This window comes from Cajanus cajan, chromosome 11 (assembly GCF_000230855.2).
Source record: "Cajanus cajan strain Asha chromosome 11, NIPB_CcT2T_4, whole genome shotgun sequence".
NCBI classification, from domain to species: Eukaryota; Viridiplantae; Streptophyta; class Magnoliopsida; order Fabales; family Fabaceae; genus Cajanus; species Cajanus cajan.
The window spans coordinates 23,121,408-23,146,970 of record NC_138527.1 but is presented as its reverse complement, the minus strand read 5'-3'; the positions used below and the strand labels follow the sequence as shown (position 1 = coordinate 23,146,970).

General features: G+C 33.8%; 2 protein-coding genes across 7 annotated transcripts; one reads left to right on the top strand and one right to left on the bottom strand.

Annotated features, from left to right (window-relative positions):
- Positions 1-9,338: 9,338 nt before the first annotated feature.
- Positions 9,339-9,743, bottom strand: LOC145953447 (E3 ubiquitin-protein ligase RHA2B-like). Its single transcript, XM_083067404.1, has one exon. The coding sequence runs from the start codon at positions 9,741-9,743 to the stop codon at positions 9,339-9,341; it is 405 nt and encodes a 134-aa protein (XP_082923530.1).
- Positions 9,744-18,489: 8,746 nt separating this feature from the next.
- Positions 18,490-21,120, top strand: LOC109806150 (uncharacterized). 6 transcript variants are annotated; one of them, XM_020368530.3, is made up of 10 exons: positions 18,496-18,858; positions 18,948-19,041; positions 19,142-19,240; positions 19,539-19,593; positions 19,783-19,914; positions 19,998-20,043; positions 20,120-20,305; positions 20,415-20,522; positions 20,711-20,782; positions 20,885-21,120. In XM_020368530.3, exons 3-9 carry the CDS (start codon positions 19,179-19,181, stop codon positions 20,716-20,718), a joined length of 597 nt encoding a protein of 198 aa, XP_020224119.1. In that variant the 5' UTR covers positions 18,496-18,858; positions 18,948-19,041; positions 19,142-19,178; the 3' UTR covers positions 20,719-20,782; positions 20,885-21,120. The 6 variants fall into 6 exon arrangements, with proteins under 6 accessions (XP_082923161.1, XP_029128662.1, XP_029128661.1 ...); XM_029272828.2 differs by having other exon boundaries at positions 18,495-19,041; positions 19,998-20,039; positions 20,131-20,305; XM_029272827.2 differs by having other exon boundaries at positions 18,495-19,041; positions 20,888-21,120.
- The last annotated feature ends 4,443 nt before the right edge of the window (positions 21,121-25,563 follow it).

The following is a 25,563-nucleotide window of genomic DNA, read 5'->3' as shown; positions in this document are numbered from 1 at the left end:
GAATAAAAATGGTCCAGAACAAAGAACCAGCAGGGAAGCCAAAACTTAAAGGAACTGTCGCTACATAACGTAAGGAAAAACAAAGGGAGGCTATTGTTCACGTAGTCACATCAGACCCCTCTTGTTAGTGGCTGCCAAGTCAGCCCTAACCTAGACCTAAACCTAAAACGAAATTGGGCCCCTCTACCATACAAGTCTAACCCAATAATACAATAAAATAAAATACATATTGCAATTAAATGCTGAGGTGGAAAAATGGTGCAGTGGTGACATGGAAGATGACGTGGCAGCTACTCTTGAAGTCCAAAAATTAATTCCAAGCTCAATTAATTATTAAACTGCCCTGAAAATAAAAATTTGGAATAATTAGATTTAGAAAATTCAAATTAGTTAAATTATGAATTATTGGTGCAATTAAAGCCCAAATAGAAAACAGTGCAGATAATCAACAATTAAGCGCAAATCAGAGATTAAAATAAGTACAAAAAGGTAAGAAAATAAGGGAAAATAATGACTCATCAAATTCCCCCACACTTAGCCTTTTGCACTCCTGGGCAAAATCAAAAAGCAGAGCAAGGAACAATTCCAAAGACAACAAAGAGAGTGACACAACATGAAGAAACAGAAACAAGAATACACACAAGAAAACAAACATATTTACACAATCTTCAATGAATCCTGGGAAAAGAAAAGGAGTAGACAACATCCAACACAGAAAGAGTCAGAGAAACCAGATACTTATGGAAATCATCCAAGCATTTCAAAACATGGAAAGACAATCAATCAGCTCAAGAGGTGAATCAAAAGCAACAAAACCTCACAAGATGCACTGTATCACTGTATCTCTCAAGTGTCTAGGCAACTATATACTCTCAAAGCACTCATGAAAAACAAGCAACAAATAGACTTGGCAAGCCTCTAAAATCAACACCCAATAAACATGCACATAAGGATCAAAAGGTCTTTTTAGGGTTGTAATGAGGCCAAGGACAGGGTAGAGGAAAATATATGGGATAAGTAACTACAAACCAGAGGAACTAGAGGAGCAATGGGGAATAAGTCAAGAATACGCACAAGAAACAAACTGAGAAACCTCTAATGACCTCTATGATGATCAATCCTCTTTCTCTTGCCTCAAACAACTTCTTTTTTTTCATTTTTTTTTATTTTTTTTATTTTTTGATTTTTTTTTGAATGAACAATACGTAGTGAACAGTACATACGAAAATTTGAAATGAGATAAGATAACATGCAGAGAAGTAAAGTGTACAGCATAAGGAATCAACTGGCCAATATTCATCATCCAATGAAACATACACACACCCTCACACTTATTCAAGAACTTATTCCCAAAACAATTCCAAAGCTCCAAAACTCCCTAAGGTTAAGGTAATCATGGTTTTTCGCTTAAGGCTTGTAATGAGCTTCAAACAAAGAAGGGGGAAATAGGCTCAGCAGGGGTTATCAGAGGAGTTAATTCAAGGTAGGCTTATTTGGCCAGAGGCTTATCAGAACAAAAATGCCTTAATCATATCCAAACATGCATGTGAATCAAGAAGTATCAAACAAAGTCAAGACAAGGCAACTGTGCAAGCAATCAAGAGGCGTAACACACAAGAAAGAACAGAGAGTGGCTCAAATCCTCACATAGGGTATATCTGTCACAATTAAAAAAACCTCTCAAACCTCAAAATCATCTTTCCAAGCAGAGAAAAATAGGGATTTCAAACCATATAGTATCAAGAAACTCCTATCCAAGAATGAAGTAAGTGCCTATAAACTATCAGAACCTAAAAATCAAAGAGAAACATTCAAAACTGCACAGAACACCTAAAGATAAAACCTAAAATAACAAATAAACCCTAAAAGCATGTAACCAAAACAGTCCCCCCCACACTTAAATCACACATTGTCCTAATGTGGCACAAACAGAAGATCAGAGCAATCAGAACAATCAATAAATCTGGACAAGTGCAATAAAAGTAAAGAAGGAGAAGGGGAAAGAAAACTCCCTAAGTCATGGTGGGAGAGTAGCGGGGTCGAGTAGAGACATCTCCTCTTCAACTGCATTCAACAGGGATGGATTGCTGAGGAAAGGCTTCAGACGGTGCCCATTAACTTTGAAGCTCTTGTCCGTGGATTCACTTTTGACCTCAACTGTACCGTAAGGAAAAACATTAGTAACAACAAAAGGTCCAATCCACTTAGAACGTAACTTACCACCCATGAGTCCGAGCCGAGAATTGTACAAGAGAACTTTCTGGCCAACCACGAAGTCCTTCCTAGCTATCAAGCTGTCATGGAACTTCTTGGTTTTCTCCTTGTAGAACTTAGAGTTCTCATAGGCTTCAAGGCGGATCTCATCATGCTCACTTAGTTGCAACTTTCTTTCCTCTCCAGCCTGATCAATAGAGAAGTTGCAGGTCTTCACAGCCCAGTAGGCTCGGTGCTCTATCTCCACAGGTAAATGACATGCCTTACCAAAGAAAACCCGATAAGGAGACACCTCTATGCAATTTTCAAGAAAATCACTAAAAATACTGAGCATGCACCGCTGGAATGTGCCAGGGGCATTGCATAGGCCAAAAGGCATCCTCCTATAGGCAAAAGTACCAAAAGGGCAGGTGAATGTGGTCTTTTCCTGATCCTCAAGAGCAATGTGAATATGAAAATAACCAGAGAACCCATCAAGAAAACAATAATGAGATTTACCTGCCTGACGCTCAAGCATCTGATCAATGAAGGGCAGAGGAAAATGATCCTTCCTTGTTGCTTGGTTGAGCCTCCGGTAGTCAATACAGACCCTCCAACTGTTTTGGACTCTGGTGGGTATGAGCTCATCCCTCTCATTCTTAACAACAGTGAGGCCTGTCTTCTTGGGGATCACCTGGACCGGACTCACCCACTGACTATCTGAAATAGGATAGATGATCCCAGCTTGTAGAAGCTTGGTCACCTCTTTCTTCACAACATTCAAAATCACCGAGTTAAGTCTCCTTTGAGGCTGTCTCACTGGTTTAGCTCCATCCTCCAATAATATCATGTGCATGCATGTGGATGGGCTAATGCCAGGAATGTCTGCCAAGGTCCAACCAATTGCCTTCTTTTGCTTCCGAAGCACATGCAACAACCTCTCTTCTTGATCAGCATCAAGGGAGGTGGATATGATCACAGGGAATCTCTCATCATCCTCCAAGTAAGCATACTTGAGGTTCTCTAGAAGAGGCTTCAACTCTGGTGTGGGCGCTGGCTGAACATCAAAAGGAACCAAAGAAGGGAGAAGGGGTTCCGCAGCCTGTACCTCAACCTGCAAGTCAGATTCTTTTGTACTTCCTGCAACATGGTTAGTGCATTCTGACTGTATAAAATCAAGAGCAAGAGGTACAACACCCAAAGTGTCAAATTCAAATTCAGATGCCTCATAATCAGTTTCACATTCAGATTGATATTCAGATTCAGACTCAGACTCAATGCATGAAAGGCAGCTATACAAATCAAGTGAAAATGAATGCTTCTTAGCATGAGAAGAATCAAAATCATGAATGTGCTCATCAACTATATCATCAATCAATTCAGCACGAAAAACAGAATGAGCTTCAAAAGGAAATTTCATGGCATCCAAGATATTAAAATGAACAACAATATCACCAAATTCCATAGACAAGGTGACAGCATAAACATCAATCTTGGTCCGGGATGTTTTCAAAAATGGTCTGCCTAGAATGATTGGGACAGAACCATGGGAGAATCCCTCCTCCATATCAAGAACATAAAAATCAGCAGGAAAAATTAGTTCACCAACCCGAACCAAGAGATCCTCTACAAAACCTGTGGGGTGGGCAACACTCCTATTGGCCAACTGAATGACCACACCCGTAGGTTGCAAAGTACCAAGAGACAAAGAATTAAATATAGACAGAGGCATGACATTAATTGAAGCTCCTAAATCAAGCATGGCATTTTCAAATTTATTGTTACCAATAATGCAAGGTACACAAAATGTACCCGGGTCCTTACACTTTTCAGGAATATGTGGAACAGATTTACCTATGAGTGCTGAGACATTTCTGCCCATGCTGATTCGCTCATTGCCCTTCAGCTTCCTCTTGTGGGTGCACAAGTCTTTCAGGAACTTAGCATATCTGGGAATTTGCTTGATGGCATCCAGCAGAGGTATGTTCACCTCCACCTTCTTGAAAGTCTCTAAGATCTCCTTATCCACCTCTTCCATCTTTTTTCTTGGAATTGATTTTGGTGGAAATGGAAGAGGGATAGGAGGCTGATGTAGATCATCACTGTGTGCACTAGAAGAAGGTCCACCTGCATGAAAATTTTTGCTACTACCTGTATGGCCCTCTTTCTCAAGTGTAGGCTCAGGTGGAGGTACAACAGCTGTAGGTGTAGCTGGAGGTGCTGGGACGTCAATTTGTTTGCCAGACCTCAAGGTGATGGCACTCACATTCTTTGGATTTTGCACAGTTTGTGAAGGTAACTTGTCTGAATTTTGGGACTGTGCCTGATTGAGCTAAGTTGCCATCTGACCCATTTGATTTGTCAAACTTTGAATGGAAGCTCAGGTCTCTTGCTGGAACTGCATGTTTTGGATGGTCATCTGCCTCACCAGCTCTTCCAATGAAGGCTCAGAAGTAGAAGGTTGAGGAGCTGGTGGTGTAGGAGCTTCATGTTGTCTTTGTTGTTGCTGTTGGATAGGAGGAGGTACATATCTGCTAGGACCAGCATTGTTTTGGAAGGGAGGGGATGGCTGTTGTTGCTGTTGCTGGTTAGACCATTTGATCGAAGCCGTATCCGGTCAAATAAATACAATTAAATGTAATACTAGGAAGTGACTCCTAGGTCGTCTCCCAAGGACCGTCTTTTACTGTTAAAGGCTTAAACACATGAAGTGGGGGGTTTGGTTCAGGTTTTCAGTTTATAACACAATAAAACGAAATAAAACACAGCTAGTCAAACGGATTGGCTCCCTGTTTGAATTGCAACTCTTTTATCCCTAGTTCTCAAAAGATTTCTCTGTTCATAACTTAATCCTTGTTCCATCCGAGTTAACCAACTAAGCGAAGATTAACTCAAGATTTCCCTACACGAATTAAGCAAACGTATACAACATTAAACCTCCCATAAGATTAAGCAACTTGTGCGCAACCTGATTCATTAAGCATGAACAGGTGTCAAAAACGTTTTAGAGGTTCAATGAAGAAGAACCAAGCAGAACACAGATACAAATATAAATAAAACCTCAATCAGAGATTGCAATCTGCTCAATGAGCCAACCCCTGGGGTTTTAGCCTCCCATTAAAACGGAAACAGAAACGAAAATACAACAGAAACGAAAATGGAAACAGAAACGAAAATGGAAACAGAAAATGCAAGGAAGGAGAACAAAACGAAAATGGACAATCTGTATTTCTTCAATGCAATGGTTCAGTTCAGATACAAAATGAATATAAGAGGAGAAGAAGAAAAGAAAAACGTTTAGAGCAAGAAAAACGTGAATAAAAATGGTCCAGAACAAAGAACCAGCAGGGAAGCCATAACGTAAAGGAACTGTCGCTACATGAGAGAAAAACGTAAGGAAAAAAAAAGGGAGGCTACTGTTCACGTAGTCACATCAGACCCCTCTTGTTAGTGGCTGCCAAGTCAGCCCTAACCTAGACCTAAACCTAAAACGAAATTGGGCCCCTCTACCATACAAGTCTGACCCAATAATACAATAAAATAAAATACAGATTGCAATTAAATGCTGAGGTGGAAAAATGGTGTAGTGGTGACATGGAAGATGACGTGGCAGCTACTCTTGAAGTCCAAAAATTAATTCCAAGCCCAATTAATTATTAAACTGCCCTGAAAATAAAAATTTGGAATAATTAGATTCAGAAAATTCAAATTAGTTAAAATATGAATTACTAGTCCAATTAAAGCCCAAATAGAAAACAATGCAGATAATCAACAATTAAGCGCAAATCAGAGATTAAAATAAGTACAGAAAGGTAAGAATATAGGGGAAAATAATGACTCATCAGTTACTCTACTTAATAACTCATGTACATGTTGAATTTTAATGATTAAATTGTTAAATCAAAAGTTCTTAATGTATTGATCAAGTCTACAAAATTTTTTAAAATTTGAAAACTATCTAATACTCCGTTTCGTTAATTTAAATTGACGGATAATCATAAAAACGTTTTATACATTAATTTAAATCTATACAACGAAATATCATATGATTTTCATATTTTTAAAATATGATTTTCATATTTTTAAAAAAATTTGTGGACTTAATATATATATATATATATATATTAAGAATTTTTATATTAATGGTTTGATCGTTGAAATTCAATATATACTATCAGTTATTGAGTAGAGTAATTTTATCAAGAGTTGTTTATGGAGTCATTTGATTCTTTCTTTTGTGTGTGTCTATGTGTATATATATAAGAGAAATCTATTTACTTTAAGAGTAAGAGCATCTGCAATGAGGGTTGTTTATAAGCAACTCCCTATACTACATCACTGTCACATCAGCTCTGGCATACTTTATGGGTTGCTTAAATTTTAGCAGAATTGCTTCTACAAGCAACTCTGCTAAAATTTAAGCAACCCATAAAGTGGGCCAGAGCTGATTTGGCAGTGATGTGGCACAGGGAGTTGCTTATAAGCAACCCCCATTGAAGATGCTCTAAGTATACTTAAACTTACTCTATTCAATAATTCATGTTTTACGCCAAATTTTAATAATCTAAATATTGAATTTAAATTTTTTAATATATAAATCAATTTTATAAATTTAAAGCAAAATTAAGATCATTTAATATTTTATTTTATTTATTCATTTATTTAAATCAACATTTAAAATATTTTTATAATTATTTATCAATTTAAATTAATAAAATAAAATATTAAATAAATTTTTAAAAACTTGATCTATAAATTAAAAATTTTTAATTCAAAATAATAAACAACTTAAGTAAAACAACAATCTTATGTTGCTGAAAATTTAAAATAATAAACAAACATTTAGCTTCAGAATCAGAAAAAGGGTGAATGAATATAGGTTATGACCTATTGCAGAGGATAACTTTGAAGTAACATGACATTGACATGTGACGATGTTATACAGTCCAATAGTTAAACAACACATGTCGCTATATTGGACTACAAAAGGCCAGCCATAGAAAATCTCCGCCTACTACACTCGGTCAAACAAAACTTGAAAATAAGAATAAGAATAAAAATAAGGAGAAAACTTAATTTCAGTTTTTTAGGTTTATATAAGTTTCTTAGGATTAGATGGTATTATTTTTTAATTAAAATTGAAATTTTATTTTAGTATTATGTAAATACATTTAATGTAAATCTCATTTATATATTTAAAATAAAACTCCAACTTTAATCAAAGAATAACACTAATCATATTTAAAAAAATTATGCAAATTTTGTTCTAAAAATAAACTATATATATATATATATTCAATCTACGAAAATATGATATTATTTTTTTTCTTAAATTTATTAAATTTATGGTTCTATAACTCTTAATAAGATATTTAAAATATAGTGTTTTTATCAATTATGAAAAATAAAATAAATAAAACTTAAGTAAGACTAAAATCGAAATTCAACTCCTATATATAAAATATGAACAATTATTTATGCAAGAATCCTTTTAAAAGTTTAATAAGAGAATTTTTAGAAATTCTTTTAACTTAATTTTTATTTATTATAATTATTAATAAATTAAATTTTAATATTTATTAAATAAATTATCAATAAATAAAAGTATTCAATTCTTATACTTAAAACATAAATAACTATCTTGTACAAGAATATTTTTAGAAATTTTTATTAATGAGAGAGTTTTTAGGATTTTTTTTTTAATTTTATATCTAATTTAATTTTTTATTTCTCATAATTATTTATTAATTAAATTTTAATATTTTAAAATAAATTATCAATAATAAAAATAATTTTGTGCTACAATATATTTATAAACTAGTATTTTACCTTGTACTATGGGCATGTTAAATATTTGTTATATATGACTAAAGTTTATAATAAAATAAATATATAAATAAATATGATGTTTAAATATATAAAATATTTAAAATTTATATAAATTATAATTTAGATTTATAGTAAATAATTTATATTTTAGAGTAATATCATTTTTATGGTCAAAACTAAGACATGATTTATTTTATCAAGTATGATTAGTATTATCGATGAATCAAAACTAGAGTTTAATTTACCTCGATAATATGTATTTATATTTAATTAATATATATTACAGTTTATATTAAATATAAATGCATATTACTGAAATAAACTCTAATTTTAATTAGTGAACAATATCAACCATACTTAAGTAATTACACCTAAGTTTTATCCTATTTTCATTTTTGTATTATCCAAAACAATTGAGATTGTGTTATTTATTACTGGTGACTATTATATTCCTTTCAACCAACATCAAAGGGCTGCGCAGCCTCATTTAGAAACTAACTAAAACCTGACTAATCAGCAAAACTTTCCACTAATGTATTCTTCTTCTTCACCTAATCCTGTTTCTAAAAGGCTAAATTAGATTGTCATTCTCTTAATTTTACACAACAAAGAAGAGAATTCAACTTATTAAATGAATTAATTTATTACATGCAAACCTACAAGGCACGCAACGTATTAATTAATACTCCTGTCCTTATAACAATTTAATGATCGAAGCATTACTTACTGACATAAATAGTAAATATCTCCCTTTATAATAGTTTTTTTTAAAAAAAAACAATTGTTATACACAAAGTAAAAAGTGCGATAATTTTTTTATATGTATTAATTTTGATGTTTCCTTTTTTTTTTTTCATAATAAATAGATATTAGTTGTGATGTATAAAATAATTAAAAGTTAGATAAAATGTAATAATATAATTGAAAAATAAAATTAATACTAAAGAATCAACGAGTAAAAAGAATCTGAGTATATTAGTCGATTTATTAGATTTATAATAAAATTATAATATATCAATTTTACCTTTTTTATTATCATTAAATTTTTATAGGAGAAGTAAAGATATTGTTTCATATCAAAATTTATACATAAATATTACTAAAATATACTAAATGCTAGTTTAAGAGTTTAATATGTGAGAGACAGGATATTTTTATTTATTAAATTCTCTTCACATTATCAATAAACAAAAACATTTATTCTCACAATACTTAAGACGTACAAAAGATTAAGAAAGAATACTTTATTTTTTTATTAAGAAAAAAAAAAAAGACACTAATTAAGGAGTACATTGTTGACCTTCTATATTATATTCTCAGCGTAGCCACCATGAGTCACGGTCATCATTGTGGTTAGAACAAAACTGAAACAGTAGAACTTGAGCTCCAACCTGGGTGATGGTCCTTCTTGGTCCAATTGGTTCTCTGCAAAGAGGGCAAGTTGCAAATTTGAGACCAACCCATGTATCCAAGCACTTTCTGTGAAACAAATGTTCACACCTAAGCACTCTAATCTCTTCACCATGCACAATTTTGCTTAGACAAACGGCACAATCAACATCTTCATCTGAGCCTTGGGTGGGTGCATAGTGGCATATGCTTTGGTCTTCCCCAATCAATGGAATTTGAGAATCATGGAGCTTGTAGAAGGGACAATAGATAAGAAAATTTAACACCCATTTCAGATGAGTGTAAAATGAAGTTAAGTACTTCATGAACATGGTGAATTGGGTTTGGGTAGAGAAATAGCTAAGAGAGTGCTTGGCTAGCTCTGATTTTGCTTTTGCTTTTGATCAGTAGCTCTGATTTTGCTTTGAGACAACTTCAAATTTATAGGCATATTTATTACCATTTTTTTTGCCACACACACTCTCTCTCTCCCTTTTTTCTTTACAAAATGGACAGAAACAATTTTTATATAGATATGGGTTCCCTACTGTTTTTCTTCTTTTTTCTACTTACGGTCAAATTTCTATTAACATTTCTTCTTTTCAATAACTTGTTTTCTTTTTAAACTTAATAATTTCTGTGATAATAATAATAATTTGTCATAAAAAATAAGATAACAAATACGTATATTTTAACATAAATATAATAATATTTTATATTTATTAAATATTTCTTAACCTTAAACATCGATGGAATTGAAGTAATATTATTAAACAGGTATATAAAATACAAAACAGTAAAAAGTAAACTTATTTTGATTTCATATTCTGAAATTGAAAAAAGAAAACATAAAAATGTCTGATAAAGCAACAATATTTACACTACAAAAAAAGTTACATATAATAACATATAAAAAGTGTGTTATAGGTACAATATATCTAAATATATATCTATTTAATATATAGTTACATATAAGTTTAGTATTGATTTTAAATGAGATTTAACAACATATTTTGTATGTCACTATAATATATACTCACACTTTTTAATAATATATCAACATATATTATATTTAGTGTGTGGATAAAAGTAATTTTTAGTGACACATTGTATCACAATAGGATGTGTGTCACTGTACGACAATTTCTTATAGTGTTAATACTAGCTTGCATTATCCGTACAATGCACAAGATTAAATAGTGAACAACGATATTTATTAAATTTAAAGATAATTAAACTATGACTAATATTTAAATTTTAATTAATTTAAATAGTTCAATTGGATGGAGAAAAAAAAATCCTTGATACGATTTGGCAAAGGTGAAACAAGAGCAAGAAGATTTAAAATTGAAGTATGATGGTCTTGATACAATTTATAAAAATGTTGAATGCTCTTGTGCCACACTTTTTTTACCAACAAAAATTGATTGTAAAACTAGTCTAATTTTAAAGAAGAAAAATGTCGATTTGAAAGTTACACCGTCAAGGTCGTAAAACAAATCTAAAATTTTTGTTGGGTAAGCAGAAGTGTGCCTTTAATAAAGCTGGAACTGATTTTGATACAAATGCAAAAAAAAATATGCTTTACAAAAACACCTCTAGCCTTGTAAAAGCATCGTTTAAATCTCCCATTACAGGTTTTTATTGTTATAAGAAAGGTCATACCACTTCTACTTGTTATATTGGGAAATATATCCTAGTGGACAATATATTTAGAATATTAAAAGTCAAGGACTAAATACTAATATTTAAGGATCCAAACACACTTTGGTATCTAATTTTGTCTTTTGATGTTGTTTGTAGGAATACTTGAGAGTTAAAGTCTCCTGTAGTACTTGGATAACAATTACTCAAAGCATATGGTCGGAGATCCATCTAAGTTCTCAAGTCTTAAAATGAAACTTGAAGTCTATGTAACACGTGGGGACAATAACAACAAAGACAAAATAATTGGTTATGGTAACATTGGTAATACTTCTTTTACAATTATAGAAAATGTGTTGCTTGTACAAGGATTTAGACATAACTTGTTACATATAAGTCAACTTTGTGATAAGAATTATAACATAGTGTTTGATAATCATTGGGAAATATATCCTAGTGGACAATATATTTAGAATATTAAAAGTCAAGGACTAAATACTAATATTTAAGGATCCAAACACACTTTGGTATCTAATTTTGTCTTTTGATGTTGTTTGTAGGAATACTTGAGAGTTAAAGTCTCCTGTAGTACTTGGATAACAATTACTCAAAGCATATGGTCGGAGATCCATCTAAGTTCTCAAGTCTTAAAATGAAACTTGAAGTCTATGTAACACGTGGGGACAATAACAACAAAGACAAAATAATTGGTTATGGTAACATTGGTAATACTTCTTTTACAATTATAGAAAATGTGTTGCTTGTACAAGGATTTAGACATAACTTGTTACATATAAGTCAACTTTGTGATAAGAATTATAACATAGTGTTTGATAATCATTGGGAAATATATCCTAGTGGACAATATATTTAGAATATTAAAAGTCAAGGACTAAATACTAATATTTAAGGATCCAAACACACTTTGGTATCTAATTTTGTCTTTTGATGTTGTTTGTAGGAATACTTGAGAGTTAAAGTCTCCTGTAGTACTTGGATAACAATTACTCAAAGCATATGGTCGGAGATCCATCTAAGTTCTCAAGTCTTAAAATGAAACTTGAAGTCTATGTAACACGTGGGGACAATAACAACAAAGACAAAATAATTGGTTATGGTAACATTGGTAATACTTCTTTTACAATTATAGAAAATGTGTTGCTTGTACAAGGATTTAGACATAACTTGTTACATATAAGTCAACTTTGTGATAAGAATTATAACATAGTGTTTGATAATCACAATGTGGTATGATATTTAATAGTTTTACTAGTGAGATTAAATTCATTGGTAAAAGAATTAACAATATATACATGATTGACTTGGAATATGCATCGCCACAATCACATACAAAATGTTTAATGTCTAAAGAAGATAGCACTTGGTTATGGTATAGAAGGAATGTACACATACACATGGATCATTCAAATAAATTTAGTAAGAAAAGACTTAGTAATTGGGCTTTATAAGTTAAAGTTCTATTAAAGAAAATATATATGTGATGCTTGTTAAAAGGATAAGCAAGTAACACTACTAGAATTTCTCTTATTACATGCGACTTTTCCTATGAATTTTATATTAAAATCCGCAGCAAACATTATCCCAACGAATTTTACTGCAAAATTTTATCTGTCAGTAATACATTCGTGGATAATATGTTTTTGCGAATTTTAAAATTCACAAGAAATTTTCCTGTGAAATTCTTGTGAAAAAAATTCCGCAAGAATATTTTTTACGAAAAAAAGTAAATAAATTACTACAAATTCTATCAATAATCCGAAGCATTTGTTTCCATGCCTCCAACATGTGATATATAATCTTTTAAACTCTAACATTGTAGATTATAAGCCTAACACTCAACCATACAAATCAACTTGTAAGGTAAGTGTTGCCCCAACTTATATACTCTTTAATTGTCTTATTTTCAATCGATACGGGACTTGGAGTTTTTTTTAAATATTAAACTTATAAATTTAAATATTTTTTTTAATTTTTCTTGCGAATTAAAATTGGCAGGAAAATCTGCAGGAAAAGTTACCTGCGAATTTTTTCTACCATTTAGTAGATATTACTTGCGAATTTAGTTTTGCAAGAAACAAAATAATATTCTTACAATATTTTCTATAAATTTTTACCATGGAAAAAAATTTCTATGATCATTAAAATTGTAGCAAAATTTGTAAAAATTTCTTGTAGATTATTTTTCATAAAAAAATTGTAAGAAATATCTATAAATTATTTTTCGCAAATAAATTCATAAAAAAATTTGTGAAATAATTATTGTAATAAAATTTGCAAAAAATTTCTGCGAATATTTTTTATGTAAGAAAATTCGCAAGAAAATGACACTTTTCTAGTAGTGTAAAGGTCTCTTTTAAAAGTAAAAATGTAGTATCAACTACAAGAACTTTGTAATTAATTCACATTTATTTTTTTGGTCTTGTAGTTGATACTACATTTTGCACCATTGCACATAACCGTGCTATGAGTGATGTATTTCACAATCATATGTTCATATGTAACTATAATATTCTTTTAGCTTTGCAAGACATTTCCAATTAATTCACATTTATTTATCGAACTCAATCTTTAGTTCAAGTTCAACTCATTTGGATTCTAAACTAAGTTCAATGATTTAATTATCTAGTTTCAAACTATTTTTAAGTTGGTTTGATTTCATCGTCACCCCTATTTATCATCTATTGGTTAAATTTTTGTAATAGAGTTATTATAACATTCATTTTATCATTCAAAATGGCCAACCAAGATAGACAACTAAGAGCACCTCTAGCAGGGGGTGCTTATGTTGTATCTTAAAAATAAGCAATAATTCTCAGAAGCATTTGCCATTGGAGTGATCCTACGTGGCAAGAGAAGTTTCAATTTTTTTAGCTTCTGAGCTTCAACAAGGAATGGTGCTTAGCACTATGAAATTTGAAATGGAGAGGTTTGATTGGTTCATCCGGAACTTTGCTGGAACGTGCACAATGGTTTTGCAAACAAAAATCACAGAAGTGGATGACCCTTCCTCATTTCCTCGTCTCCGTCGCACCAACACCAACAACTCTGACTCCACTAAGCACCTCCACCGCCTCGTGTTGTGCGCCACGGACAAGGGCACACTCCTGATGGCACTCTGCCTTCCTCGTGCCCATGGTCGTATCAACTCTAGCGCCACCGCCCTGGCAAGAAGCCGCCCTCAAAGGACCACCACAACAAGGTGGACGGTTGTGGCCGGCTCATTTGCATGCCCATCATTTGCGCCGCCTGCGTCTTCCAGGTCACGCGAGAGCTTGGCCACAAGTCCGACGGCCAGACCATCGAGTGGCTCCTTCGCCAGGCTGAGCCCTCCATCATCGCCGCCACCGGCAATGGCACCACCCCCGCCACCTTCTCCACCGTCTCTGCGGGCGCTAACGAGAAGCCGCTTCATGTGTCGCGTGGGGAATGTAGGGAGTGGTGGTTTGATCCTTGTCATGCCTTTGAGGGAAGAAGGCTTTTCCAGAACCGTGACGGTGATGCTGTCGGAAGAGGTGGAGCTCGCAAAACTAATCAAAGATGAAGTCATATTGGAATTGTAGCCAGCCATGGTTCTTTCTGGTTCTCTCAAAGGAAAAAGTTGATTTTTTTTGTTCAAATCAGAACATGTTTGTGGGAGTCAAAATAATTATTTTATGTTTGTGAGAGATGTTGTGAAAGAGACGTTGAAAAAAAAAAGAGACGTTGCATTGAGAGTTAAAGAGAGAGACGTTGGAAGAAAAAAAATACGTTGAGACGATGTGTATAAATTGACTTCACTGTTCACTTCAAATTCACTATTCACCTTCACTATTCACTTCAAAAAATTCACTATTTACGCACACTATTCACTTAAAAAAAAAATTCTCCTATTGTATTGTTATTTATCTGCAATTTTTTTTGTGTTCTAACACATGGATCCTAATCAATATAATTTTCAAAGTTATTTTAATTATTTACAAAACTAACCACCACCTCCACCTCCTTCCGGTTAAAATTCTCAAAATCCTCATTTTTTTTATATACCCACCACCACCTAGGTGTGAGCAGAAGGTTTCAAACCGACCCTAACTGAAACTTTCCATGGTCAGTTTTTTAATTCGGTCCATTATTTTTGGATTTTCCGATTTTGCGGGTTGTTTGACTCGATTTGAAATGGGTTTTGTTGGTCGGGTTCAGGTTAAAATATTTTAACCCTTCGTATCCATACCTGACCGACAGATAACAATTAAAAGGTATGTTATTCCTTATAATTCTAGAGCTAGCACCGCGAGAGTAAAAACTAGAAACCCTAAGCACCACGAAACCTTCTGCTCATGCCCGTAGAAACTAGAAACCTTAACACCGCGAGAGTAGTCATGTGAACCCTAGCACAGTTCATTCATCTCCGTCTGCCACCGGATAATCGTTTTCTTTCCTCTCTGTCTGCTGCCGATCTACTTGTCTTCTTCTAACACCGCTAAGAACAGGTTTGTTCGTCTTCTTCCTCTCCTGTATCATTATTAAATCTTCAATAGTTCATATGGTATTTTTGTTTGCACTGATATTTTCTTTTGTAAGTGACCAATTTGAAGGCGAACTAGTAGTTCTCTTATATTGTTGTGTGTTTCTATATCTGATTCTGCCATAGAACCTAACACAGTTAATGGCAAAGTAGCTTCACCAAGCACGTCAGTCTTGATCAAGAGTTCACAATCCTTCAAATTAAATTGCAAGAGGTAGAAGAAAGAAATATGTTTTGAGTTCTAATTTTTATATTAAAAATAATATATTTATTTGGTATAATTTTTAATCTATATTGAATGTCTACTTTGGATAAACGCAGGAGAGGTAGAAGAAAGAACAAAAGGAAGAAAAGCATAAAAAGAAGATAAAAGTCTTAAATTTAAAAAGATTCAGGTACTTATTGTTTATCATGTTATGATTTTTTTAATAATTGATTTGTGTTTTGTTTTGAAAATTCTTATGTTAGCTATTTGTGTTAAACTTACTTAGTTATAAATATCTGTTTCACTTATTTAGTTAAATTAAAAAATTTGTAGTTTTTTACATTAGTTTATATCTATTTTTTGTATTTTTTTTTTCTTTTTACTAATACTGTATGATATTTTAAATGATGAATTAAAGTTTATAACTCTAAAATAACAAATTCAAAGTTGTTAAAATACCATAAGCACTTAAAAATTGCCTATGACTTCATTATACAGTAATGGAGCAGTCTAGTCAATTCGAAGAGGTTGCAACTCCCACCATGACTGAACCAACAACATCAAGAGGTGATGGTGGTGGTGCACAACCTATTGGACAACCAACAGTTATAGCTGAAGCTGTAGAAACTAATCCTAATGCTTCTCTCCCAATTAATACAAAAAAGAGGAAATTAAATACAAGTGGTTCTCAAAAAACATCTATAGTTTGGGAACATTTCAAAACACTATCTGAAAATGAATCTAAGGAGAAAATGGCTGAATGTAATCATTGTGGTAAACATTATAGGTGTGATCCAAAGATACATGGCACATCAAGTTTACTTAACCACATAGGAAAATATCCTAAATATCCAAATGCTATTATTAATGGCCCCAACCAAACATCCCTTACCTTGAAGAGAGATGTTAGTGGTTTGACAACTGTAAGCCAAAGATATAATGTTGAAGCTTGTAGGAGGGCATTAACTGTCTTTATTATTTTAGATGAACAACCTTTTAGGGTGGTTGATGGTGAGGGTTTTAAGCACTTTTGAAGACAATTACAACCACAATTTATTGTACCATCAAGACATACAATAGCAAGGCTTTGTTTTCAGTTTTATATGGATGAAAAGCGTAAGCTAAAGGCTTTCTTTAAGTCAAATTGTGCTAGGATAGCTCTCACTACTGACTGTTGGACTTCAATTCAAAATTTAAACTATTTGGCACTCACAACACATTTTATAGATAATGATTGGAAATATCAAAACAGAATCATTAGTTTCTCAATAGTTCCTAACCACAAAGGGGAAACCATATGAAAGAAAGTTGAGGAGGTATTAAAGGAATGGAGTTTGAGAAATGTGTCTACAATTACATTTGACAATGCTTCAGCCAATGATGTGGCTGTAACATATTTGAAAAAAAAAGGGATTAATATGGGAGGATTAGTAATGGATGGTCAATTTTTTCATATGAGGTGTTGTGCCCATATACTAAATCTAGTAGTGAATGATGGTTTAAAAGATGTGCACAATTCAATTGCAAGTATTCGGACAGCTGTTAGGTTTGTAAGGTCTTCACCCCCAAAGATTGGCTAAGTTCAAAGAGTGTGTTGAATTTTCGAAAATTGAATGTAAAAAATTGTTATGTCTTGATGTTCCCACAAGATGGAATTCCACATATATGATGTTAGATGTAAAAAATTGTTATGTCTTGATGTTCCCACAAGATGGAATTCTACATATATGATGTTAGATGCTGCTGAAAAATTTCAAGTTGCCTTTGAAAAGCTTGACTTTGAAGACTCAAGTTATGTGGAGGTTTTTGGGATAGTTGGTCCCCCAACTACAATTGATTGGGAGAATGTTCGAGCATTTTTGAAATTTTTGAAAATTTTCTATGAGGCCACTAAGGTTTTCTCTACATCATCACATGCCAGCTTACATGTTGCATTTCATCAACTTTTAGAAGCTCTTTAAACCCACAAATGGCAGAGGCACTAATTTGTGCTCAAAATTGGTTGAGGTCAACTATAACCCAATTTAAAGATCTTAATATCAATGAAGAGTTTGAAATTTTAGAAAAGATTGTTACAGGTATCATAATATTCTTTTGCTATGAAAATTATTTAATATTTGTGTTATACATGAGTTAACTATCTTGTTTTTAAATGTATTGTAGAATTTCAAGTAATTTTGGCAAGTGTTAATGAAATTCAAGGAGGAGATGGATCGAGTGTCATAGTTGGTCCATCATCTCAATCACAGCCATTGCTGTGATTGGTCATACTTAAGATGTTTGTAATTTAAATGAACTTTTTTTATATTTTATTTAGTAATTTATGCTTTTTATGTTTCTTGCTAATTTATTTTCTTTTTTTTTTTTAGATTGACCTTTTTGCCATTTTGAAGCTATTTGTTATAGATATGGCTATTGTTGTTCCTTTTGGAGAATTTGTCATAAATGATCCCTATGAAACTTATTTTGCTATCAATGTTATTGTTCACTTGCAACTTGGATCTTTTTTAGGTAACTTTTTAAATAGTTTTTTCTATTGTGTTTTTTAAAATAGCAACAAAATTTTATAAATATGATTTTGCTGATGTGTACATAAATGTCTATTTTTTACAAGTATTTTGCTATTACATTGTTAAATTATCAAAACAATGAAACAGTAAACACTCCACATGATATGGGTAAAATTGAGTTTTCACATGAGTCACTGAATATGCCAACTCAGCAGGTGCAACAAACCGTATCATCTCTTCATTTTGCAGAATCTTCTCCCACCTCCAATTCTAACAAACTCAACAGATCATAGGCGGATAATAGCACAATGGAGCATCACCTAGACTAATTTTTCTGCACGTTTTTTTTTCTTTTTTCTATTATAAGTATAGAAAGTTTTAATCATTGTAATCAGCTTTTTTCAAACATCAATGAAATTATCTCTTCTCTTCTTCCTTTTTCTGGTGTTTTATAATTCTTAAGATACATCTTTGTGTACTGATTTTTGTTTTATTGCCTTGCTGATTGGAAGAACCCTTGTGTGTTCTTTTAGTGTATTGATTGTTTTGTATTCAAAATTGACAGGGTAAGAGCTTGTAGATTTACAATCAATTATTAGTTTTGTATTTTGTTTGAGTCTCTCTTGTAAACTTTTGGGTTTTTGATTTATGACAGGGAGTTTTTGATCTTGATGGTCAGTAGTGTAGCTTGTAAACCTTGAAAATGGATGGAAGTTTTCCAACTAGCCTTGGTTCCTGCATGATATATGGTAATGTGTTTGCTCAAAGTTCTGACTTAGGTTTCAGTGTTTTAATATTTCACAATTTCATGGTACATGGTGTTTACTATTATTTCTATCAAATATTCAGGAACAAAGCCGAAGCAGCTGCACTAAACCAAAAGAAAATGGGCATCGATGATGGATCTGTTAGGATGCTCTCCTCACTTCTTGTTACTGCATTATCTGGGTACTTTGTTTTCAAGCTCACTAGTTTGTTATTGCCATTTGCCCCAACAAATTTAAGTTATTAAATACAAGTTTTTTACATCCACAGTAGTTATTTTTCCATATTAACATCATAAATGTGGTTGTAAAGGTTTTATTTCTATGTTTCTCAAATTTAACCATGTAAAAGAGTTGCTGAAGTGACCTTCCCATAAGCATAAACTGTTTATTGCCGATCATGTTGCTTGAAAGTAGAAACTACTGATTATGTCATGTCTCACTGGTTCAGTACTCATGTTGCTCGATTAATCTTTTTGTAGGTGTGTTAACGTGCTCTTGACAAATCCCACATGGGTAGTTGTTACCAGAATGCAGGTAAACTGCTAGTTATCCATCTCTTGTTCTCTCTTTCTTTCTACTTTCATTCCTCTCCCTGCATATCCTAACCCTTGTTTGTCTTGTTTCTTGGTATACACTAAACATTATAGCGAGAATAATTAATGCACATATCTTCTGGAAAATATTCCTTTTCTCCTGAAATTTTAAATTCAAATTTTGTTGCAGGGAATTCTTGTTTTTGCCTCTGTTATGGCTACACTGGGACTGCAAATAATCTTGGATTTTGTTCGCACATTAATATCATTTGTAACTTTATTTTTTGCATTTTTTCTAGAGGCAAAGTTGACACCCAAACTGGTAGAATGATAATTTTTCATTTATTTCCTGTATATCTTTTATTTTTAGATATCTTTAATGTTTTTGAAATATGACATTTCCAGGAAAATGCATTCAACTTGACCAGTGAACAAGAGTGTTGGGTTGTGGGTATTATGCTTTCAATGACTTTGGTGAAATTCCTGTTGATGGTTTATTGCCGCTCTTTTACTAATTGGATTATCAGTCTGTGCCCAGGATCACTTTTTTGATGTGATCACTAATGTCATCAGCCTTATTGCCGCACTTTTGGCAAATGTGTCTCGCATAGCTATGAAAAGCATATGGGGGCCCTTTGGATTGTGGCTCAGAGTTTTTGTTGGATTGATTTCTCTATGCAGAACTAAACGATGTTGCTCTTTGAACGATGAAGGTGATTTGCATGTCTATTCTCCCTAATTAATTTACGATGAATCATGTGATGCATTTCTTGTGATCTTCATGTTTGATTTTTGTTCTTGTATTTGGAATGGACATTGCAGGTTTAACATTGTTGGAATTTCGGGTAAGAATAACTTCTGATCCTTTTGGTGCTCTGGAAAATTGGAATCCAAATGATTGCAACCCTTGCAAGTGGTTTGGTGTTCGTTGTAAGTTCCTTTTGATTTCCTTTTTAAGTTTTCCAGAAAGACGGTATTATTTTTATTTTTAGCAAACACTAATATATATAGATAGCTGTTCTTGATGCTAAAAGGAAGCTCCCATTTTGATTGATGTGAATGTGGTGTTGAATTTTGTCAGCTTATGGGATTTTTTGCCTTCCCGTTATTTCTTGCAGGGTTCTAGACAATCTATCTTTGGAAGGGATGTTGGCTCCTGAGCTTCGGAAAATTAGTCATCTAAAATCCATGTAAGGGTTCTTTTTTAATTCTTATCGATGTTTGTATATTTAACTCGCCACTAGTTTATACTTGATCTTTTTAATTTTTACATGCTTTACTTATGTCTCCAGCAGCTAGCTTTGTATACCATTTACACATGGTTAATGATAGTGTTGGAAAATGTGAATTCCCTGGTTGGAAGATTGACAGTGCCAGAGTATCTTCAGAAAATGTGAATTCCCTTACAAGAGGCTTAGAGAATGATTATATTTGCTTGTTTTATGATGAATTATCATCCTAGATTTGAAAGATTATGGACAAACCTTAAAAGTAGTAAGACAATGTATATGTATGTGATTTGTTGTTATCTTTTTTTTTTTTTTTTATTGATTTGCATTTAAATTTAGTGATAATTATTATAAAAAAATGCCTTAAAATTGATATAATTATACTTACAAAAATTTAAATGTGATTTATTTATTTACTTTTTTTTGTAATATATTTATTAAGTATTGAAGTCTATAGAAAAGGCCTATAATTCCTTTATAAAAAAAAAGTCCCATAATCCCCTAAAATAAGGCCAACCTCACTGGTTTAAATAGTTGAGAATAAAAGAGAGAAAAAAATTTAGATCCAGCCCAAATTAATTAAATAGTTGTTTAGATTTTGAAACAAATAACAAATAAAATTATTGGGCCCAATATGGCTCAATCCGACTAAACCGATCCAGTTAATCCGAGACCCGACAAGCCCAAATTTGATAAACTTGAAACACTGTTATGGTCGAAAATGGGCAAATTTTTTTTGGGTCGATTTGGATTGGGCTAAATATTTTTGGCCCGAACCCGTCCGAACTTGCCCCGTGCTCAGGCATGTCGCAACCCAAATTTTTCCGATCTCGCGACTAATGGTTTAGACATCCTTTTAAAAGTCTCATCAATTAAGGAATGCCCGGACACCAAACTAATCCTTAATTAATGGTTTTGAAAAATGAGTTCATGGAGTCGCCACCAATGTTTTACTCAAAACATTGGAAAAAGAAAAAGTTTTTAAAAAATCCAATAATGGCCTTGATAACCAAAATTGGGTTCGAGGGTCGGTTACGTGTAGGGAATGTATTAAGCACCCCTACAGCGCCCTTAATTGGTACCCTATGGTGAAGTTAGCATTATAAATGATAATAATATAAATATTAAATCCCCTTTTATTAATAATTATTTACATGCTTGAAATTTAAATTATACAATTAACCCTAAAATGTCTACATGATTATTTTTATTATAACAATATTTATTATAGATAAGAAATAAAAAAAGAGAAAGAGTTTAATTGAAATACCTCTTGAATGAGCTCTATTAAATCTTCAAAACAGGAAGATTTTAGGTGCTTTGCGGCAACCTTTTACACTACAATGCCTCACAAAATCTCATGAAATACAAAAGAGAGAGAGAGAAAAAGAGAAAAATTTCGTGCTCTAAAGAGTCTGGACGAAATTTTGGAGTCATTAGAACTGTGCCCAAGTTGTCTATTTATAGGCATCAGAAAGGGTCCAGAATGGCCCACTCCAAAATTGGAACGGCCCGTTCTGGATCTGGCCGTTATATGTTAATTTCGTAACTGGAACGACCCGTTCTGAAACTGGAACAGCCGTTCCAAAAAAGGGTTTATAGGCATTTTTCATAACTTGGAATGGCCCGTTCCAGTTTAGGAACGGCTCGTTTCAGTGAAGGTTTTAACCCTTTTTTTAGGAGATTGGAATGGCCCGTTCCAATCTTGGAACGACCCGTTCCAACCTACAATTTTTAGGCCTTTTAGGAGCCTCAGAACGACCCGTTCTGGACTTGGGAACGGCCCGTTCCGGGCCACTAAAAATAGTTGATTTGGGCTTTTGGGCCCTCTGATGTCCTATCTTGTTGATTGTATGCCCCCGGACGAAATTGGGTGTTTACAGCTGCCCCTCTTTACTTGTCCTTTGGAATAGTTGTGTTCCTTTTCCAAAGGAAAGTAAAGACGTAGACATTTCATCCAGGTCTTATTCTCGTCTCTGTGTTGATGCTTCTACGTTGCTTCCCTTGGATAGGTGTATTTGCTCGTATCCTCACCCTTTAGAGCAGTTGCGTACTCTATTGGGTAACAAGGCTGACAAACTGTACACCTGATCTTCAGTCTTCGAGTAGAAGCTTCATTGTCTCTCTTGTGATAATGTGTTCCTTTATTTGTAGCTTGTTGAAGAGGGAGTATTTTTGTAGCTCAACCTCTCCAAGCTAGACTGATATTTAGGGCTTCAGCCGGCCCATTATAAGGTCAGATAACCCTCTTTGTTTGTTGAAGTAGTTTCGTAGCTCAGCCTCTTCAGGCTAGACTGATATTTTAAGGCTTCAGCCGGCCCACTCTAAGGTCAGGTAACCCTCTTTGTTGTTGAAGTAGTTTCGTAGCTCAGCCACTCCAAGCTAGACTGATATTTTAAGGCTTCAGTCGGCCTCACTCTAAGGTCAGGTAACCCTCTTTGTTGTTGAAGTAGTTTCGTAGCTCAGCCTCTCCAAGCTAGACTGATATTTTAAGGCTTCAGTCAGCCTCCTCTAAGGTCAAGTAACCCTCTTTGTTGTTGAAGTAGTTTCGTAGCTCAACCTCTCCTAGCTGGACTGATATTTTAAGGCTTCAGCCGGCCTCCTCTAAGGTCAGGTAACCCTCTTTGTTGTTGAAGTAGTTTCGTAGCTCAGCCTCTCCAAGTTGGACTGATATTTTAAGGCTTCAACCGGCCTCCTCTAAGGTCAGGTAACCTTCTTTTATCTTGTACTAGTTTTGGGGATCTAGCAACCCTTTCCGTGCTTGTACTTGATGTCTTCTTGTTGGTGTTGTGAGATGAAAGACTGCCCCAGGTGGATGGGAAGGAGATGTTTGATGTGCCCTTGTGTTGGTGGGCAACGAAGTGGATGGCTGGCAGAGATTTCAATGTTGCCCTTGCCACTTGAGTATTGTGATGCCTCTCCAGGCGCCTGCTTGTGGTAGGTTTCTTTTTTTTGAATTTCCTTTTTGTTTAGCTTCGGGTTTTTCATATTTGAAGCTTGCCTTTTTTTCGGCTATTTTTTAAATGTTTCGGCTTTTTCAACATGTACGAAGCTTGCCTCTTTTTTGTTGTCTATGGCTGGTCATTGTAAGGGATTTACTTGACCCTGTCTGGTCTCTGTTGTGAGGGAAGAGTTTTGCCCCTTCACACGTGGCTCCCTTCTTGATTGCTTTCTTTAGAGATTTTATTCATGATGCATGCATGGATTGAAAATGTTTGCAGCCTACTGTCCTTTTGGATAATTCCCTTTTGATGTGAAAAGTTATTTATTTCAAGTGCGCGCTTTTCTGTATGTCATACATATGCGTTTAAGCTTTTTAGAAATCTATTGGTATCAGGTGGCTTCCCTTTACCCCTTTAGTTTTTTTTTTTGACTGAAGATTCGCACATGACTTTTGCTTACTTTAGAGGCCCGTATAGGATTTCCTCGTCTATTTAATTGTTTTTTTACTAGGTTGTTTTGATTTTTCTCTTTAATACCAAAACACATCATTTAAAGATAAAGGTTGAAAGAATTGAGAAGAATGGTATTTTATTGCAAATCAGAAAATTTCAAGGAGGGTTACAAGAGGTTTGGAAAAAACTGACTGAGGTTGGCCGGTGTCTGGGCTTGAGCGATCATGAATTTAAGAAACGAAGCTTGGCATCCTCCTAGTCGTCTGATCAGCACCGCTTCAAGTAATTTCTTGACTTCTATAGAAGGTGATATGGCTTCTAGGTTGACTGTTCGTCTTGCTTTAACGCCTTTTTTTTTGGGGCTTAAGCATAGAACTTCTTCATGGCATCAGAGTTTACTGGGTAAGCGAGTTCTTCACCATCCATGTTAGTGAGGATCAATGCTCCTCCAAAAAAGGCTCGCTTGACCACGTATGGGCCTTCGTAGTTTGGTGCCCATTTCCCTATCTTATCCTTCTGTGCTGGTAGAAGTTTCCTGAGTACTAGATCCCCATCTTCAAATGGTCGTGGTTGGACTCTCTTGTCGAAGGCTCTCTTGATTCTCCTTTGATATGTTTGCCCGTGACAAATGGCGTCTAACCTTTTCTCTTCTATGAGATTTAATTGGTCAAATCTGGTTCGAACCCATTCGATTTCTGGGAGCTTTGCCTCCATGAGTAATCTCAAAGAAGGAATGTCCACTTCAATAGGCAAGACTGCCTCCATCCCGTATACTAAGGAAAAAGGGGTGGCGCCCGTCGATGTGCGAACGGATTTTCTGTATCCATGTAATGCGTAAGGTAGCATCTCATGCCAATCTTTATATGTAACAACCATTTTTTGAATGATCTTCTTGATATTCTTGTTGGCTGCCTCAACTACCCCATTCATTTTTGGCCTATAAGGGGAGGAGTTATGATGTTGAATCTTGAAAGAGTCACATAATTCAGTCATTATCTTGTTGTTGAGGTTTGACCCATTGTCTGTTATAATTTTTTCAGGTATTCCATAACAACATATTATGTTTTTCCTGAAAAAATTGACTACCACTTTACGGGTTACATGTGCGTATGATGTGGCTTCAACCCATTTGGTGAAGTAATCAACAGCCACAAGAATGAATCTATGTCCATTTGAGGCCTTGGGTTCAATGGGTCTAATGACGTCCATGCCCCACATCGAGAAAGGCCAGGGCGAGGCCATTACATTGAGCTCACTTGGTAGGACTTGGATATTATCAGCGTATATTTGGCATTTGTGGCACTTCCTAGCATACGAGATGCAATCCTTCTCCACAGTGGACCAAAA